At 39.7% G+C, this 20,247-nt stretch overlaps 1 protein-coding gene across 2 annotated transcripts in view; it reads left to right on the forward strand.

Moving 5' to 3' along the window:
- The window catches only part of LAMA2 (laminin subunit alpha 2), a 492,564-nt gene that overhangs the window by 285,517 nt on the left and 186,800 nt on the right, over positions 1-20,247 (forward strand). For both annotated transcript variants that reach the window (XM_038397415.2, XM_043510932.1), the window contains exons 16-18: positions 4,249-4,362; positions 9,247-9,374; positions 14,211-14,297. In XM_038397415.2, coding sequence (XP_038253343.1) covers positions 4,249-4,362; positions 9,247-9,374; positions 14,211-14,297 — 329 coding nt within the window. The remainder of the gene's footprint in view (positions 1-4,248; positions 4,363-9,246; positions 9,375-14,210; positions 14,298-20,247) is intronic.

A 20,247-nucleotide genomic window follows, 5' to 3' on the forward strand; every position in this document is an offset into this window, starting at 1 on the left:
TTGAAATTTCAAGTTGCAGTCTTGTGGTTGTTATTGTTGTTGTTATTTGATTAGGGAACTTTGGAAATTGTAATAATTATTTGCAAAACATAACTTTTGATTCCCAAGTGCCTCTTCTGTAAATCTGATTTGGTCCCTTGTGTAGTTTCCCTAACTCAAAAGTAACAGACTTACTATTAGACTTCAAAGATAACGTTTTAGACCCCAACAATGATTTCCACATTATGGAGTGGAAAAATATTTCTCTAGAAGATTTTCTTGTGCTCTTCAGATAATTTATTTTGCAACTGCACAATTTAGAGACATTACATATGTATGTAAGATATTGCTTAGCAATAATCTTACAATTTGTGAGCATGAGCTGGTATCAACCACTATCAGACTCCGGCCATGTCTGGTTTACAGACTTCTGATGGTACAGCTATGTCAGTGAAGGGCATGAAGAGGTGTGATCACTGACCGACATTGCTGTGCCAGTAAAAGCACTAAAGTAGATGCAGTTATACAGCAAAACTCGTTCTTTTCCAGCATAGCTTGTTTCACTCTGTGGGGCCAGAATTACCTATACCAGCAAAATGACAGTTTTGCTGGTATATATGCTGCATCCATGCTAGGAACACCTTGTTGGTACAGTATACCAGTATAGTTATACTGGCAAAGCACTCATACTATAGACTTGGCTTCAGTGTAGTCATGGTCTGAGTGTAGCTGAATTCCCACTTTTGTTTCCCCAGGTTCTTTGCATGAGTACTGTTCAGGTTTTTCTTTTTGTTCAGGTTGAAGGTTAGAGGAGTAACATATACATGCTCTCAGAACATGCATATGTTCATACAATCTCACTAATGCACCCTTAATGCATGCACACACATACACTTATGCTTAACCGAGAAAGGCATGGCTTGAGGTAGATTGGAGCGCAAAAGTCTTCAAAAGCTATGCCTCTAAGGAAGTGGTTTCAAACACCAAGATGCTCTGCTTCACAAAACTACAAACAATATGCCATTTACACAGACACTCTAGGCATTTGCTTGTCAACTCTCTTTTTCTTTAAATCACCCCATGCTTATATATGATATTTAGGGCTTAGAGTCTTGTTTCATGCCAAATACTTTTGCTTTTTGCTGGGGCTAGTAATACTAATCTAGAAAGAAGACCTAAAGGAATCCACAGAAGCTCATATCATTTCCAAAATCATATAGATAGGAACAAAATCAAATGAGACCATTGCTTAGCTAGATAGATGCAACTTTTACAGCCTGTCTCCTGTAGGTACAATTACTTGGAGAAGCACAACTGGCTGAAACACCATTATTATCCTGGACACTTATGCTTCTGACTCCTCCATTACTCTTCTTAATTCAGACCTTAACTTTGATCTCAAGGCCAGAAATTTTAGAGGCCCCTTGACTGCAATTGTGTCTAATTCTGCCTACTGCCAACTTTGGAACATTGGCAGAGTTCCTACTTACCTTGACTCTGCTGAAATTCTGACTCATGCTGTAACCACTTCTCATCTTAATTGTCCTAAATCCCTATCTTCTGATCTCCAGGGTGTCCCAACCAGACCATTCTCTTGCTCCAGAAAGTCAGACTATATTACTCTCATATTCTGTCTCCATATCCAATTCACAGTTATTGCCCATTTGCAACACTGCTTATGGATTTAACACACACACAGAGGCCTAGATTCTACATTTGACAGTACATCTGCAAATGGCTGCACTGTCACAGAGCCCTAGTGGAGTCCATGGGGCTCTGTGGGGGTGCAGCAGTCTGCCTGTGTTCTTTCAATTATGCAATCGGAGCCTTTGTGCTGAGCAAATAATGTGCTGTGGAAAATTCTGTTTGACAAGTTTAGCCTTTATTCCTGCTGACAGAATGCCAGTGAGCAGATCATTATTTCCTTATATTTATTTATTGAATTGACTGTTGTGAGCACTCCCTACTAGAGATTCAAAGTCTGAGCTGTGTGCTGGCTAATTGAGATTCGTCACAAAAATCACAAAGTATTGTTTCTGGACCCTGACTGGATGACTATGACTCTTATAATCAGGAGACATGAGAAGGAGCCAGTGGGGCTTTGAATCTCCCAGGGAGTATAGCAGTTGAGAGTATCCAGTTAAATAGGATTTTAAGTAACTTTAACCTCTTTCTTTCTCGGCAACACTGGCTTTGCCCAAAGCTTTGTTTTTTCAGAACTGAAGCTACTGTTGATTTACTTCAATGGTGCAGATTTTAAATTTAACTTTCTCTCATCCTGTTTATACAAGGCAATTACATGTCCATGCACAAAACAACTGATAAATAGGCACTACAGCAATATAAATAATCATAAGAAGAAAAATAGTTGTGAAAGGTGAGGTCAGACCCTTGTCTGGTTCATTCAGTTGCACCTGTGGTAATGTTCTAGTGAGGTGTTTGAGGAACCCAGTTTCGTTGCTATGCTAGAACGTATCCAATCCCATATTAAAGATGTCACCACCGGTGAGAATACTCAAGTGCATGAGTTTAAAATTCACTTTCTACAAGAATTTGGGCAAGGAAAATTGTTCAGTTAAATGTGCATGGGCACAGCTGAAATGGATCAATTTTTAAAAATCCAAAAATGTTCATGCTTGTGATAATCACCTAGTTCTGCCCACATCACCCCTCTGACCTTGTAACCACCTGTTTCCTTGCATTCTCACTCCTCCCCCGGCCTTGGTTTCTTGCTGGCTTTCCTTCCAGTTTTCCACTGTGGGAGTCAGTGTTTCACTTGTGCTGCCATGATTATGTGGGATTCAGCACCCATCCTCTGAATCAAAGTAATTTCCTCTTTTCAAATCTCAACCCATAAACTCTCTCCCTCTCTTCAGTGCAGTTTCTTCCATTTATGCTTTGAATCTCATCTTAGATGTTCCACCACCAAACCAGGCTGGGATTAGGCATCCACATCCTTTGGATGTCTGAAAATATCAGCCTTAAATAGTACAACGTGGTGCATGCTTGCCAACTCCCTCAGACTAGATTAAGTTTCTAAGACAAATTAAAAACTGTATATGCAGTTTATAAAGGAGGGAAAGATTAAAACGTGGAAGGGGGCTGCTCAGGAACCTATTGATGTGTCTTGCACAGCAGGAGAAAAAACAACCCTCTTCTGTTAAGTTTTCTTGTTCTTAATTTGACATCTACAGTTTATCTTGATTAAGAATGCATAGCCAAAACCAAAACAGCAACAAAAAAACCCAACATCTTTTTCTGGAATGTTTCTCAAAGAAAATCTTCCTTTTCTAATCAATCTTCAAAGCTATCTCATGTTATACAGGAACATGACTAAAAACATAAAAATAAAAAGCAACTCCCCTTAAAGGGGAAATGAGATCACTTGTCAACTGGAGGTTGTTTGGAAAACATTTTTTAAAATGTAGGATCATTTTATTATAAATATCTCTGTTTCTGTAAGACTACTCCCACCTTATATAAGGCTGGCTCTCTTCAAGGTCAATACAGTATGTCATACACCTATTTACAATATGCAAAATCCTTAGATCACATAAACAACTTTATAGAAGGAGAATAGTTTGTGAAAACTGTAAAGCCATTTTTGAAATATATAGTAAGACTGCTGCCTGACATCTTATTATGAATAAGTGAAACAGCTACATTTTTGCCGATGAATCAGTTGTAAGATATCACCGTTGCCAAGAAAAATCTAGTCATGCATTTATTGGATCTAAATTTAAAGTAAATAATTTCAGATGTGAAACTATTATACATGCATGAAGAAATAAAACTTGCAGATAAAGGAGCATGCTTTGTTTTCAATCTATATTGTAATTTAATGCAGTCTCCTATTAGACTTGGAACAAGAAAGATTGAAGGGTATCTTAGTTGTACATTGTTTGCAGTTAAGCTTCTCAAAAAAGGTCCTTGCTTTTTTCTCTCTCTCTTTCAGTATTTTGTCTTCTGGCTATTTTTCAAACTGTACCTCTTGCTTTGACGCTGTCATATTTCCATTCTTCATTTCTGTGCTTTATTTTACCATTTCAGAAGAAAGATCAAGTTAATGCTTCCTCTAATCTCTCACCTACCAATAAAGCTAAGGTCAGTGCAAAGCCACAGTGCCAGGAAGAATAGCTTTCTAGAAATAGTTCAATATTTTTAGACATTTAGCAAATATATTTTCTGAGCCTGTCTATCAAATTCAAAACTGTTTAAAAAATAAAGTCACACACAAACTGTCTGACAAATTTGTTGTCTTTCTTGCAGTCTTGTTGGCCTATACACAGACGAGTGAACGGCACTATTTTCGGTGGGATCTGTGAACCATGCACATGCTTTGGTCATGCAGAGTTCTGTGATGACATCACAGGAGAATGCATGGTAAGTGCTGCTGCCTTTGGGTAACCTGACTGGTGGCACCAATATTGGCTCAATATACCAATACAATTGAATTAACCACCACTGGGACCTCAAGTACTTGAGGAAAAGAAGCAGTGATTTGACAGAAGAGATCTTTATATTGAACTGCTTCTGAATGCCCCTATATCAGGATAAAGTAGCTTCTGCAAATAAGCAAAAAAAGGGTTTATTCACTTTAGTCTGACGCGGTAAAATAGGATCAACAGCATATGATATGGCATGATGGAAGGGAGCAAAGCATATCAATAAGCTTTCCATGCAAGATTTCCCATCTCTGTCTCCTGCTGTGGGGTTATTCTGTGTATTGTTTGTAGAAGGTAACTTTGTAAATTCTGTTATAATATGGCAAGAAGGTGTTGTTGTTGGCTTCTTCCTTCTAGCTTCAAAGAAATGCTTAATAAATCAGAAAACTTTTTTTGTATTTAAAGCATATGGTTCAGAGTAAATAGAAACCAGCATTTTTGTTGCAGAATGCATATATTCACTATAGTTCCCTGCTAATTCAGCAATTAGGTCCATGCTATTATCCAGAATAATCTTACCCAATATACAGCTGTTTCCATCCTGCTCTGTAGCCTTTTGGAATGGGCGAATTACGCTGAATAGACTGTTCTGATTAACTCAAGGGCATTTTAGTTTTATATTCTCTGACATGGCATGAAGCTTGAAACAACATTTCTCATTTCATTAGTCTTGCAGAAACACAGTTTGAGCCGGTGCCAATTTAGTGGGATATCATACTCTCATTTCCCTGTAGAATTTCAAGCAGGCTCCGTATTGAGTGTGTTTCTAAATGTTCCCTTTTCTTTCCTTAAGAAAAAGCTTCTGGGAAAAGTCCAAAATGAAAATTCAGGGTTTTTACAATGTAATTTGGCATTTAGAATTACCACTGGTCTTCCTGTTTTCCCCCATACAGGATGTTTAATTGCCTTGCAATATAAAACAAGATAGCCTTAATTTGTGGATCAGTGGAGTTTTCAAATTGCTTTTCCATGAATAGCATTTTAATTATACAGTAAGTCTTAAAGATGTACCTCGGAAAACATAACCCTCCTGACAGTTACATTTTGAATCCTTCACTTTAAATGCAATGAGAAAAATTCATGACCATTCTGATATGGGTTTCCTTACACAGATAGGGAGAATTTAGTATATTACTGATTGTAGCTCCCAACCACAATCTTTGTAACATCAATACGGGATAGAGTCAATTAAAAAGAATGAAAAGGGGAGGCTTGCCAGTGGGTCAGTGTTTAAGGCTCCAGAAGGTAAGTCAGCTGCTCTGGACTACTTTGCTTAGAAGTGCACGGCTGTCTGGCCACTTGCTCAGCCAAAACAACCCAATAACCTAGGACCTCTCTTCATTTTTCTCTACCAGTCATTCACTCACACTCCTTTGTGGGGAGTGATGGAGAGCTGTATTGTGGAGCTTGTGTAGTCCACTGATTTTGATGTTCACTAGTAAATCAGTGACTGAGATTCGTATAGTTCCCCCATCAGATATCTCTAGGAACGCTGCTGTGAGGATAGCACACTAGTGAAAAGGACTTGGAAAATACCCAGTTGAAAAGAATAATACCTAATCTACCTACATTATCAAGCATTTATGCTGTGCTCATCACTGTACTATCTGTGCATGTACTATAGCATTCTGTCGAGAGAGGAAGCACAGAAGGGCTTAAAAGTCTGTCTGGAGGTTTCTTGTAGCTACCATTAAGTGTACTCTAAGTGAAGTTAGATTGGTTAGTATCCAGGCAGACTGTTAAATGCTGCTATTCAGTTTGGATCCTAAGGCTTTTGAAGTGAAAGAGAGAGAAGTTTGAGTGCTGAAAGAAAGAAATGTTTCACATCAAAGGTATTCTTTATATTGAGATTTACACAGTCTTTTGGCCTCTTTATTATAATTCATGGTGTTTTTTCAGTAATATAACAGACAATTTAGGCACCTAATTTACAGATATGATACTTCTTTTTACTCTTCTTAAGCTTTGAAATGTGATTGAAAAGCAGCTGAAATATGTTTTTGACTCATGATAAAAGCTCGGATCATCTGCTCTAGCATAGGCCTGCATAAAAAGCTCATTTCTTACGCACATCTTGCAATAACCTGCAAAGCCCTTTGATCCCTGGAACAACTGTACTGCGAGAGCTGCGTGCTATATCATTTACATTACCCTTGTGATATACATGATAACTGCTTTAGTAAGCAGTGCAAGTTCTAAACATGCAGAAATCCTTTTTTGTAGTGTTACGAGAGCACTATGCAGCATTAGGAGGCTGGTTAAACCTAGTCCTTGTGAAGAACAAAAGCACTCAGTGGTGTTAATATTCACTGCAGCATACACTATTTGTAATGAAATATTAAATCCCAACTAGTAAGCTAGGAGAAAATAAACCCTCTGAAATTTTGTTTTGAATTTATTCATGTTGGTGATAGGATGGTTCCCAGAATCCTTTGGGAAGCTGGCCTTCATTGTTTCTTCAATCATCTATAAATGGGGCACTCACCATGAGCACCATAGCTATGAATAGGCAAGGATTGGAAGGATCATGGTGGCCAGAAATATACTTTTTTAATATCTCCTCTCACTATCCTCTGCTAGTGTAAACTAACAATGGGCATGACTCTCCATGACAGAAATCCAGAGGGAGGGCAGCAGTGCACAATCATTCTGCTCTGGCAGGCTAAAGGGGCCTTAGTTTAAATAAGATATAGGTTCTTAATATATAGTAGTGTTAATGTTTATGCATTAGCAAAGTTATATTGAGGGTCTTGGGCACTATTCTGTACTCTGACAGAAATTTTACTGTGTGATCTCCAGGACAAACAGTATAATGCTTTGAGTCCTACCTGAACCTTAGATATAACATTCCTCGTACCTATTGGCAACATTATCAGTCATCGCCTCATCTTCATCCCATTTCTATTACTCCAGTTTACAAGGTCATCCAAATCTTCTTGTATGATATTCCGGTCCTCCTCTGTATTGGCAATACCTCCCAACTTTGTGTCATCCACAGATTTTATTAGCCCAGTCTCACTTTTTGTGCCAAGGCCAGTAATAAAAATGTTAAATAAGATTGGTCCCAAGAGGAACTCCACTAGTACCTTCCTCCATCCTGACAGTTCACCTTTCAGCATGACCCATTGTAATCTCCCCTTTAACCAGTTCTTTATCCACCTTTCAATTCTCATATTAATCCCCATCTTCTCCAATTTAACTAATAATTTCCCATGTGGAACTGTATCAAATTCCTTACAGAAATCCAGGTAGATTAGATTTACTGCATTTCCTTTGTTTTAAATGTGGCTATAGGAAAAAGTGGTATGATCATTGCAAAATTCTCAGGATGGGGTGAATTGAAATGTCCTACCCCAACATTTTGGATATGCTGAGGACTTGGCTATCATAGGAGAGACAGATGATATGGTTCGAAGGATGACTGGAGATTTGAAGGAAGCAGCAAGAAAAATGGGTCTTAAGATTGGTGAAGGTAAAAGCAAATATGAGCTGATGAGAGAAAAAGGGACAAGTTTATGTAGCAGTCTATAATCATAGATATAACCAGTTAGACAGTTTAAATACCTAGGAACATTAATTACCAATAACAGTATGGTGAGTGAGGAAATTAAGGCATGGCTTCAGAGCAGGAATGCCTGTTACCTTTCTCAGCAAAAAAATTTCAGCTCCAAACTACTACTCAGAAAGACCAAACTTCAGATATACAAGACTTTGTTATATGTGGATGTGAGACCTGAACAATGACTAAGAATGATAGCTAAATACCTTGAAAAATAAAGTATTGAGATGAACTTTTGGGCCAATAAGGGAGAATGATGTATGGAGAAGAAGTTCTAATAAAGAACTGTCAAAGGTCTATGGAGAACCAGGTATAGTAAATGTAGTGAAATACTCAGGGGGCAGGTCATGTAGTTAGAATGACAGAAGACAGACCAGCTAATTGTCTCCTGCAAGGACATCCTTGTGGTGTCCAAGGTAATGGTCGATCAAGGAGAAGATGGAAGGACAATAAATATTGAGAAAAATCTAAGAGCTCTCAATGTGAATTACCCTCAATGGGAAAAGTTATGCCCTTGACAGAAAGAGGTAGGGGCAAACTGTGAGAGCAGCCAAGGATCTCCATGGTCTGTAGAGCCAGGGATTGAATAAGTCACTCACTAACAAAGGAGCATACGTGATTGGTTGAGATTCCATGTTTTGGGGGCCAAACATATAAACCCAGTTTCTGCCCTCTAATTAGAAGTAAGACTTGAAGGGAATTTCAAATCTTACTTGTACCTGCAAATCATAACACTGATCCTGTTATACAGCATAAGTAATAAATTACCAGGGGTCAGCTTCTGATCCAAAATAGAGTGGATTGCCAGCCACAGACCTCATAAAATGAATGACTGTACTTAGATGTGCAACTGCAACAGTTATTTGCAGATGACTGTGTGCTGTATATGTGAGATCGGCATCTGAACCCCTTAATTTTTCATCAAGAGTATAAGAGTAAGGCTACAATAATAATCCTTTTCACATTGCTAAGTGCATCAGGCCCCTTTAAAATATGCCAGATCGAAACAAGAAATAAGGAGGTATAAATACTCTTTTCATTTGGCTTAAGAAAATCTCTCCAGAAAGAACATAAATGTGTCTTTGAACCACTAATTGTAAGAGTTAGTTCCCTGCTAAACAGCAAAACAGTAGAACATGTACTGTAGGGAACAACCCTGCACTAGTGGGAGAATGAATTAGATGACTTACAAGGTCTTTTCCATGGCTGGTTCTTTGATTTTGAGATTGAATCGACATTCTCTACTTTCCATCTGCTATTCAGGACTGCAGGTACAATACAGGTGGCCCATATTGTGATAGATGTCTTCCTGGTTTCTATGGCGATCCTACTAAAGGGACAAGTGAAGACTGCCAGTTGTGTGCCTGCCCATTAACTATACCTTCTAACAAGTAAGATGCATATTTACTGTATAACAATAATTTTTTCATACATTTAATAAATGGCGTTATTTTTGTGTTGAGTGCTCTTGCTCTTTTGGATGAGGATCTTCAATTCCCCCTTATTTAAAATAAAAACAACTATAATATTGTACAATAATGATCTAAACCATGGAATCTTATAGGACTGGTACTGCCTCATTTTGGGCCAACCAGTGCTGTACAATATTGTCTCACAGGGACGGCTGCTACTCTGAAACCAGGGATTTTATGAACATTAATAAATATCATATGACCTCAGGTATGTATTAGTCCCACTTTAAAGATGGGAAACAGTGGCATTGAACAGCTGAGTGGCTTTAGTTACTATGCTAGTTAAGGCTGGGGCCAGAAGTAAAATCTAAAATTCTTGACTCCCAGACCTCTGTTCTCACTAATCAGTATTTCTTTTTATTAAAGTCCCCCTTCCCACTCTGCCCTCCCCTACACCTACACAATAGCTAGCCATTTAAATAGAAAGCTGAAATTACAGATTTTGTATGTGTTTTTCTTAGGAGTTGATGTTGTTTTTTTTAACTTTCTGTTGGATAACCAACTAGTTGGATAACCAATTTGGCTGAGATTCCTTCCGTCTTTTTATGTTTAATTGGGATTCAAATAGGTCATGGTAGCTGCTGATTCATTCTCAATCTGATGTACAGAACAGAATTTTCTCAGTTGAATTCAGCCTTGTAACTTGCAAATCAAGATATTCTAACTCATTTATAAATATTTCTTGGAATAATTACTATGAACTTGTATTGTTAAATGTTGTAAAATATTGGTGAGATTGTTAAATCATGATTAGTGGCTAAGATCAATATTGTTTTGGTAACTACAAATATTTCTCTGTGATACTTAAGTACAAGCAATTCAGTAGATTGTGTGGTTTGAAAGACAGTTCGCTGGGTTTAGCCAGTGCAAAATCCTGACAGTTCAAAATACCAAAATTCTATTGATACTGTGTAGTCCAGGTAAAGTTCTACACTCACACCCTCATATTGGATTAAGATTGGTGAAGGTAAAAGCAAATATATGGCTATGAGCTGATGAGAGAAAAAGGGACAAGTTTATGTAGCAGTCTATAATCATAGATATAACCAGTTAGACAGTTTAAATACCTAGGAACATTAATTACCATAACAGTTTAAACACACTCTCCTATTCTGCTTGTCTTACATGTGAAGGAGTATTTTAAAATAAATATATGGGTTCACATTAACTTCTTTAGCATATTCCAGCCACAGGTTAATTGAGGCCCTCTTGCAGCAAAGTGTCATTGTTAGTGCCACCAGCATTTTAGGAGCCCAGTGTTGAAGATTCTAAGTCAATCTCCAATCTGTTTTAATATTTAGGAGACAAAGATGATGATCATTTCATAAGAAGTTTAGGGCTAAATGATTTCTCTATGAGGCAGAGCTCTGCAGGGAACAGGGAGAGATTGCCTGAATGGCAATCTGCCTGCATAAAGTATAGGTGGCCCAGTTTTTGTTCTATTTACATCACTCTATCTCTGTTGACTTTGTTCCACATTCACATCTCATTGTAAGTCAGAGCGTACTTTGACCAAGAGTGTGCAGAGATCCTGGGGGAAAGTGGTGTACAACTTTCCCTGTCAACAGAACTGTCCTGGTGCTGGTGCTCCTCAGTGTACATGGCTCTACACCCACCCTGCCCAGACATGGAACCACTAGTACTGGCATTTCACTTAGTACTCCCCAGCAGAGCCAGTAGACTGCCTTCCTCTACAATGGGTGTATTGCTGTCGAACGGCTTCTTGCATTTCATTCCTCTAGCACACTCATTTGTGCAGAGCACCTTCTGCTTTTCCTTGGTATTGAACCCTCAGTTTCCCACAACCACACAGTTTCCCACAACTCCACAGGCTGCTTCTAAAAAGGAGATATCTATATTGCAATCACTTGGTGTAACTTCATCTTGAGTAAACATACCTGAGCTAGCTTTAATCTAGTTAGCTTGGTTCCCAGAGCAGTGAAGCCAAGACAGCATGCTTTTCAGCATGGGCTATTCAGCCCTGCCTTGGAACCCTGAGTAGTTCCTCAAATGGCTAGCTCTTCCTGACGGGCATGCTGCCACAGCTTCGCTGCTCCTGAATGTCGACTCAAACTGCAGGCATACCCCATGATTGCATTATAGACATACTCAGCCTCATTCATGTTACTTGTACTTGGCTCTATGCTCATGCTCTCATGTGAGAAGATTGCAGTAGCAGCTGCTGCATAAACAGCATGAGGAACTCCCCACTATGTGAGTGGAAGTAGAAGACTGAAGTAGAGCTTCCTACTGTAGCAATATATACTGGAATACAGTCCTGCCCTCAGTTAACTATGGGAGTGCTACAAAAACAATACAGTACCAGAATTGTATATTGTGCAAAAGTGTAGTGGCCTAAATCAAATCTTGTGGTGGGGTTAGTTTTCACTGGCAACATGTCTGTAACAAAATGCCTATATCAGATAGTTTACTTGCTGGCAATGTGCTTTTTTTACATCTGGATGATGAAAGCTCTTCTTTCTACACTGAGATTTTTTCCTTAAAGATATGGGCCCGAACCAGCAGGCCATTTGATCACTCCTAGGCTGTAGTGGAGGAAGGAAGTGTTTGGTGGAAGTCTGGCCTCTAATTTTACTGCTCAGGCCCAGCTGTAAACATGTTTTATGATATTAAAACAAAATAAAATAGAGTGAGAATGTCTATTGCAGTAGGGCATATTATGAAGTTTGCTTAAAATATTAGTTTTTTCATCATTACTGATATTATGTCAATATAACTTGGTGGCATTTTTTGGTATTCATGGCCTGGATCCTGTAAACCATTCAGAAAGCAACAGCAAAATCCCTTCAAAGGTGGATCAGAAGAAAGGTCAAAACATTTCTGGCAAACTTCTGCCTTTCTTCACTGACACATAATTTTCCCCAATTATTTATGTATCTAAAATTTGCTCAAAATCTTGAAGTTCATGGACACTGATGCATTAAACCTGCTTGAGCACACTCTTGTATGCAGTGTTGTAACTGTGTCTGTCTCAGGATATTATAGAGACAAGGTGGGTGAGGTTTATCAATTTCTGTTTGTGCGAGAGACAAGTTTTCAAGCTTACATAGAGTTCTTCAACACATTGACTATGTTTCCCAGACCTGAAGAACGGCTCTGTATATCTTGAAAGCTTGTCTCTCTCACCACAGAAGTTGGGTCAATAAAAGATAGTACCTCACCCACATTGTCTCTCTGAGCTTACAGTTAACACACAGTTTCTGTTTTTAAAATATAATTTAATCCACTTTCTTTGCATCACATGATTTAGTTTTCAAGAACCTAGGAAGTGGCCAGAATATGTATTATGTACATACAAAAGTCTAAAGAGTATTCAGCTCATCAAATTACACGATTAATTGGACATCCCTGCCTCTCACTCTCAATCTGAGTAAAATGTATCTGGTACTACTCAATAATGTCTATACAAGGAATTTCTGAGCAGGTCTGCAGACTTGGCTTATTTTTTAAGTCAAAAAAAGAAAACTTGAAAAATCCAGATCTGAGTGATATTTTTCTGATAATTAAAAGTGTGGAAATATTATGTTTATACTACTAATTTTATTATTACTTCTATATTACTAAATACTAATATATTGTAATAAAATAGCTGCTAAACTATGTAATGCGGGCCAATTTCACATGACTATAAAGGTGCATTACATGGATCATAACAGTGTAAACAATACCCCCAGGGGGAAAAACAGAAAATTACAAACCCTTGTTCACGTTTACTAACCCCATTGCACTCATTCTTTTCATGGAGCTATGTCCTAAGGCTGCTGGACCACCGGTATGTCTTGTGGCAGCCAGAGTGGTTATAAATAGAATTAAATTAATCTATAATTGAAACAGAAGAAAGCATAACTGAGGATAGATTGCTTTAAAGTGGTAAAGCAATGGATCTCCTGTTGTTCTAAAACTGTTTATATCTTTCTGTGTGCCAGCAGATTACCTCATTATAGTGTGTCAATCATGTAACAGGGAGGAAAAACATAGAAAACAAAATGCTACAGGGCAGAGGAACACGCCAGGATAAAACACCATCATAGGAAGGCTGTAAGCATGCAAATAACTGCATTGCCAAGACCTGACTATTACCTCTGTTATATAAAACTACAGCTAAAAATGTGTGTGAAGTAAAGCTCAGTAGTCTGCAGAGCATTCTGAAATTGCAGTGTGACTGGATGGCTTGTTGATACTGCTATTGTCACTGGATTTGCTCAGATAAGGCTTAGGCAGAATTTTAATCTTGAGTTATGTTGGAAGTTTTACCAAATATTTTTCTTTAGCACCCCCCCACCTTTGTGCATTGGGGTTTTTTTTTACACTCCACATAAACTACATTAACCGAGCTTTCAAAACAATTGTCCTTCAGTTTCAGAGAGATTTAGCTGGAGAGTGTAGTCCGAGGTTTCATGTTTTGCCAGACCCTCAGGGGCACAGACAAACAGCTGTACATTCCTGCTTTTTAATGGTGTACTGACTCAGTGAAAAACTAAAGTCCCATAATAACATGACATTGGGATGGTGCCATCAGTTGTGCTATATCCAGTGTTGGTAGAAATAGCAGAGTCATTCCAACTTCTATTGGCTGGAGCCAATCCTAAACTCCATGTGCTAGAGCAGAAGGACTTTCTCTGTGCTCTATTTTCAAAGTAATGCTTTTTGAAGAAGGAAGGGAACTAAAACACTAATGATTTTGTTTTTATGTTTCCTCCTTGTCCCTGTTCTTGCCCAACATCAACAACGTAGCTTTAGCCCAACATGTCATTTAGACCGAAGTCATGGATTACTATGCGATGACTGCCCTCCTGGGTATGCAGGACCACGCTGTGAGAGGTAAGCAAGTGCCATACAGCAGTCTTTTTTACCATTTCTCCCTTAAAGTATAAAGCAAGAGTGCTTTTCACACAGGATTATTATACCTGTTTGTTCTCTCCCTATGCCCCCCAACTTGCAATGAACTCACCAAGGAGGTTCCTATTCATACTTCTCTATTATAGAGTATATGTACTGACATAATTTATTTATTCTCTATACTAGTTTTCTTACGTTGCTTTATAAATCAGCTGCAAAAAAAAGGGATCATTTATAATTTTAGGGTTAAACACCAAGCTACAACTTCAAAAAAGCATTTGTCAGAAAGCAGTCAGAGTTTTTAATATTATCTTTCTGGCTATTTTGTGCCCCTTTTGAGTTTTCATAATTATTTTTGTGTCTTTAAAATGTAAGTCAAATGCTTAGAGCATGGTGAATCAATTATTCAGTGCATTACTGTTGGTTCTTTTTAAAAAGTCAGGGTACAACCAAAAATGCAACTTTTCTAACAGGATTTATTTGTTGTGTTAATTATTTTAAACCAATATTTAAAATGTTTGTTGCTTCTAGATCTCTATTGCTGTAGCTTACTTAGCAAGTGGAGCTACTGAGTTTTAAATAGTGACAGAAAAATATCTGTGACAAATATACAGCAATGCCCATTAATAATTCAGAGACTTTTCTGTTGCTTGAGAATATTAAGTTTTTAACCTATACAGAAAAAGACAAAAAGAGAAGTTTTGTGTATAAGAACATGAGAATGGCTGTACGTGGTCAGACCCGTGGTCAGACCCATGGTCCATCTAGCCCAATATCTTGTCTTCCGACAGTGGCCAGTGCCAGGTGCTTCTGACAGAATGAACAGAACAGGGCAATTTATCAAGTGGTCCATCCCCTGTCACCCAGTCCCAGCTTCTGGCAGTCTGGTGTATTTCGTGTATACTTGGTCTTAGTCTAATTTCCCTCCATGAGCTGTTGGTATTGAGAGAGCCTAAGGTTTGGTGAAGGTCTTCTTCCATCCCCGCACCTTTTTTCTGTGTTGTACTGGAAGGGCCTAATTTAAATGGCTGCAGAAGTTACCATTGTGTAGATTGAGATAGGTTGGGGTAAGAGCACTTGACTCCCTAATGCTAATCAGGGAGGCGCAAATTGCACACCTTTGTACCACAGGGAACAATTGCTCACAAGGGGAATATCACCTATATGGGAGGGAAGGCAATGTTTACACTGTCACCTCCTTTAGGGGCTTCACCAGAGAGGGGCAGCTTTTCAGTTCAGGCAGTGCTGAATCAGCATATCCTCAGGCTCCCTGACCACAGCCCCTTGCTCTCCAGCATATCATCCTGTTGTATAGGGCACTGTCTAGACCCTGGATCCTCTGTGGTCCCCCTTTGACCTTTCTTTGAATGAACTCTCTGACACTTGGGACTCACTGTTCGAGTTTCCTCCAGCATCTTCCAGCACAGACGCTAAAGTGAATGAAGGCCACTGACTGTAAACTGATGTAAGTTACAGGATGAGAAGTGGGAGAGTGTGGTTGTAGCAAGAAAACTGACAAACAAGAGGTGTAAGAGAAGGCAAGGGGCCTGTTTTACACCCCTTTTCACCTTCCTGTATATTTACTCTTGTGTAGCCCTGCCTGTCCAACTTACAGTCACAGTGACTTCCCCCGAACCACAGAAAGAGAGAGAGAGAGAGAGAGAGAGAGAGAGTATGCAGGCAGTCACCTGTTCCCACCCACCCTCACTGTGGCTGCTCCTGCTAAGTGCTATTTCTGCCTGTCTTTTCCTGTCTGCCTCGGACAGCATCCTCCTCCTTTCAGCTAGGGGGCTATGAAGTTAATGACTGCAAGAGGTAATCACATCAGGAGCACTTTGGTGGCAGTTTTCAGAGTAGCAGCCGTGTTAGTCTGTATTCGCAAAAAGAAAAGGAGTACCGGTGGCACCTTAGAGACTAACAAATTTATTAGAGCATAAGCTTTCGTGAGCTACAGCTCACTTCATCGGATGCATTTGGTGGAAAAAACAGAGGAGAGATTTATATACACACACACAGAGAACATGAAACAATGGGTTTCATTCTATAGCTATACAGCTGTAGCTCACGAAAGCTTATGCTCAAATAAATTTGTTAGTCTCTAAGGTGCCACAAGTACTCCTTTTCTTTTTGCGAATACAGACTAACACAACTGCTACTCTGAAAACTGTAAGGAGAGTGATCACTTAAGATGAGCTATTACCAGCAGGAAAGAGGGGGGAAAGGAGGAAAACCTTTTGTAATGATAATCAAGGTGGGCCATTTCCAGCAGTTAACAAGAACATCTGAGGAACAGTGGGGGGTGGGGTGAGGGGAGAAATAACATGGGGAAATAGTTTTACTTTATGTAATGACTCATCCACTCCCAGTCTCTATTCAAGCCTAAATTAATTGTATCCAGTTTGCAAATTAATTTCAATTCCACAGTCTCTCGTTGGAGTCTGTTTTTGAAATTTTTTTGTTGAAGGATAGCCACTCTCAGGTCTGTAATCGTGTGACCGAAAAGATTGAAGTGATCTCCGACTGGTTTTTGAATGTTATAATTCTTTGACGTCTGATTTGTATCCATTTATTCTTTTACGTAGAGACTGTCCAGTTTGACCAATGTACATGGCAGAGGGGCATTGCTGGCACATGATGGCATATATCACATTGGTAGATGCGCAGGTGAACGAGCCTCTGATAGTGTGGCTGATGTGATTAGACACTATGATGGAGTCCCCTAAATAGATATGTGGACAGAGTTGGCAACAGGCTTTGTTGCAAGGATAGGTTCCCGGGTTAGTGGTTCTGTTGTGTGGTGTGTGGTTGCTGATGAGTATCTGCTTCAGGTTGGGGGGCTGTCTGTAAGCAAGGACTGGCCTGTCTCCCAAGATCTGTGAGAGTGATGGGTCGTCCTTCAGGATAGATTGTAGATCCTTGATGATGCATTGGAGAGGTTTTAGTTACAATTAACTTAGGCTTGAATAGAGACTGGGAGTGGATGAGTCATTACACAAAGTAAAACTATTTCCCCATGTTATTTCTCCTCCCACCCCACCCCCCACTGTTCCTCAGATGTTCTTGTTAACTGCTGGAAATGGCCCACCTTGATTATCACTACAAAAGGTTTTCCTCCTTCCCTCCCTCCTTCCTGCTGGTCATCCTAAGTGATCACTCTCCTTACAGTGTGTATGATAAAACCCATTGTTTTATGTTCTCTGTGTGTGTATATAAATCTCCCCACTGTATTTTCCACCGAATGCATCCGATGAAGTGAGCTGTAGCTCACGAAAGCTTATGCTCAAATAATTTTGTTAGTCTTTAAGGTGCCACAAGTACTCCTTTTCTTTTTTGCGAATACAGACTAACACGGCTGCTACTCTGAAACCTATTAAACATTTAGAAGGCAGAAGAAAACATGTTGTATTTGCTATTAAAAGTGTATGTGTAATTGCCCAAAGATAGTACATGAAATTCCTTTTTATTTTAGCAACTGCAAGCTAACAACTGATCTGAGTCATATGAAACTAGTAATTTAACAGTCCCAAATTATCATGAGGTATCTTATATACAGTTCTCTCTCAAAACAACAGCTTCATACCCTTTCATTCCTACAGCTGCCCACAAACCTGCTTTTGCCTGTTGTAGGGGGATCTGGTCAGGACTCCTTTATTTAGGATGCATAATACTCTCCATTTCAAGGATTTCTGGGACCTTTTTATTGTGAAATATCACCACCTTCATTGTTTACAGCAGGCCTTGTATTCAGCTGGGAAAAGCTCACACCCACCACTCCCAGCTTCCAAAGTGCCTTTTCTTTGTCCTATGAAATTGCATTCAGATTTAGCAGAATGTTAAAGTATCAAAAATCACTGTCAGTTTTCACTTGGGCTTGTCAGGAACATTTTGGTAGCCTAACAAAATCATTGACCACTCTGAAAAGCCTGGCCTCTATCACTACCAAAACAGTGGCAGCAGAAGGAACTGCTCTGGGAATGCTTGGGAGCTGCCAGACCAGCTGGAGGTGGGGGATGCGGGGGAGACAGCAAAGCTAAGTTCCCCTAATAATCCTTCTTCCCCAGACTTCCATTTTCTCTTTCTTCAAGGGTGTGGTATAGGGCCGGAGTTCTCCCAACTCCCAGAGGGGCAAGAGAGAGAGCCGAGCCAAGCCAAGCACCCCCATAACCCATCTCAACACAATACATGGCCCAAGTCACAATTTACCTACTCCATTCTGGGGGCAAGACATAGAGCAGGAGTTCCCCTAACTAGTGAGGGAGGGAGGCAAAAGAGAGCCAAGTTGATCTTCCCCGTAACTCCCTGCATCCAGCATGTAGTTTCAGCCGTCCATCCTCCCCTCTGGGGGCATCACATGGGGAAGGAGCCTCCCATCTCACAAGGCAGGGAAGAGAAAAAAGGGCTGGGCTCCCCCTGACCACCTCCTGGACCCAGCACATAGTACCAGCAGCATGTTCCTTCTCTGTGATAACTGCTTTTTCTTGCTGCTGGCTAACAAAAGCTCAAGCAGTAGCAATCTTTGCTACAATACAGACTACTCAGGGATCAAATCCTTATGATGATATTTGATGGGGGATTATTATAGTGATACAAAATAGAATGTGGTTTTACCCTTGTTATTTTAAAAATACCCTCCCCCCCAAAAAAAACCACCAACCAGAACCAACCTATGTTAAAAGAATGCTGTTTAGGTTGCAAAGCCAGGCACTCAAAAGTTAGGATTTATGGTTGTGCATGCAACCTTAATGTGGCCACCCTGTGCATATTCATTGTGGTGGTTAATCACATGCTATTTTTTCCATAGCACCATTGCTTTATTGAATACAGAGGTTGGAAGCACAAGGGAACTAAATTAAGGTTGCACAGGCAACCAGGAATCTAGTATTTTCCTAACTTTAGAGTACTTGGCTTTGCAACCTAAAAAATTTTTAACAGTTTATAGGGATTCTTGGGTCAAAGTAATTTTTCTGTTGGTTGGAAATTAGTTAATAGTTGCTACCCAGGTCAAGCTCAACAGTATAGTTGGAAGAGGCAATAATCAAGCAACTGGAGTAGTAAAGGATTTAGCATGAGTTTGATTCTGCATGCTTCACTAGTGTTGAGTCGTACCATAATCCATGAGCAGGCCTCTTTAAAGCAAAAAGCAAAATCTGGTATTCTGTGGCTCTTTGTGTGAATGCAACCTGCAGGTGGTGAGAGAAGGAGTTATATATTTTCCAGCTTGCCTAGGGCAGCAAAAACCATGCAGCTACCACTGGATGTATGTGCCAGATAGATACAGAGTATGTCAGTGACTTGTGTTTATGTTGGCATCCTTTCGTCTGTGACAGATGGTGGGAATTGCAACCTATGATGTAGATAGTTTGCAATGTCTCATGACTGAATAGGCCAATCTGAGATTTGCATTATCTTTGGCAGTTATTGCAAATGTATGTGTCTTGGTTGATACCTGCTTGCTTCCCATGGGCTCTTTTCTCCTCAAGCTGTAGGAGCCAGCTCCTGTCATGGACTTGGATAGCCTGAGAGAGATGATGGCGCCCCTTGTTACGAACACTTGCCAAGATTTCCCATTGGTCAAAATCAATTCCAAATTCCTTCATATCTTGCTTGCATGTGTCTTTATAGCAAAGCTTGGGACGTCCTGTAATACTTGTTCCCTCTGATAGCTCCCAGTATAGCATGTCCTTGGGTATGCATACCTCTTCCATCCTACTCAGATGGCCCAGCCAGCACAGTCTTCTTTGCTTGAGCAGGACTGTCACAGTTGGTAAATTTGCCCTTTGAAGAACCTCTGCGTTGGTGACTTTATCTTGCCATTTGGTGTAAATGTAAACAAACTGTATGGCGGCCCGCCAGCAGATTACCCTGACGGGCCGCATGCGGCCAGCGGGTCGCAGGTTGCCCACCACTGACCTATACAGATAATCCCTTTTGG

This window comes from Dermochelys coriacea, chromosome 3, assembly GCF_009764565.3.
Source record: "Dermochelys coriacea isolate rDerCor1 chromosome 3, rDerCor1.pri.v4, whole genome shotgun sequence".
Lineage (NCBI taxonomy): Eukaryota > Metazoa > Chordata > Testudines > Dermochelyidae > Dermochelys > Dermochelys coriacea.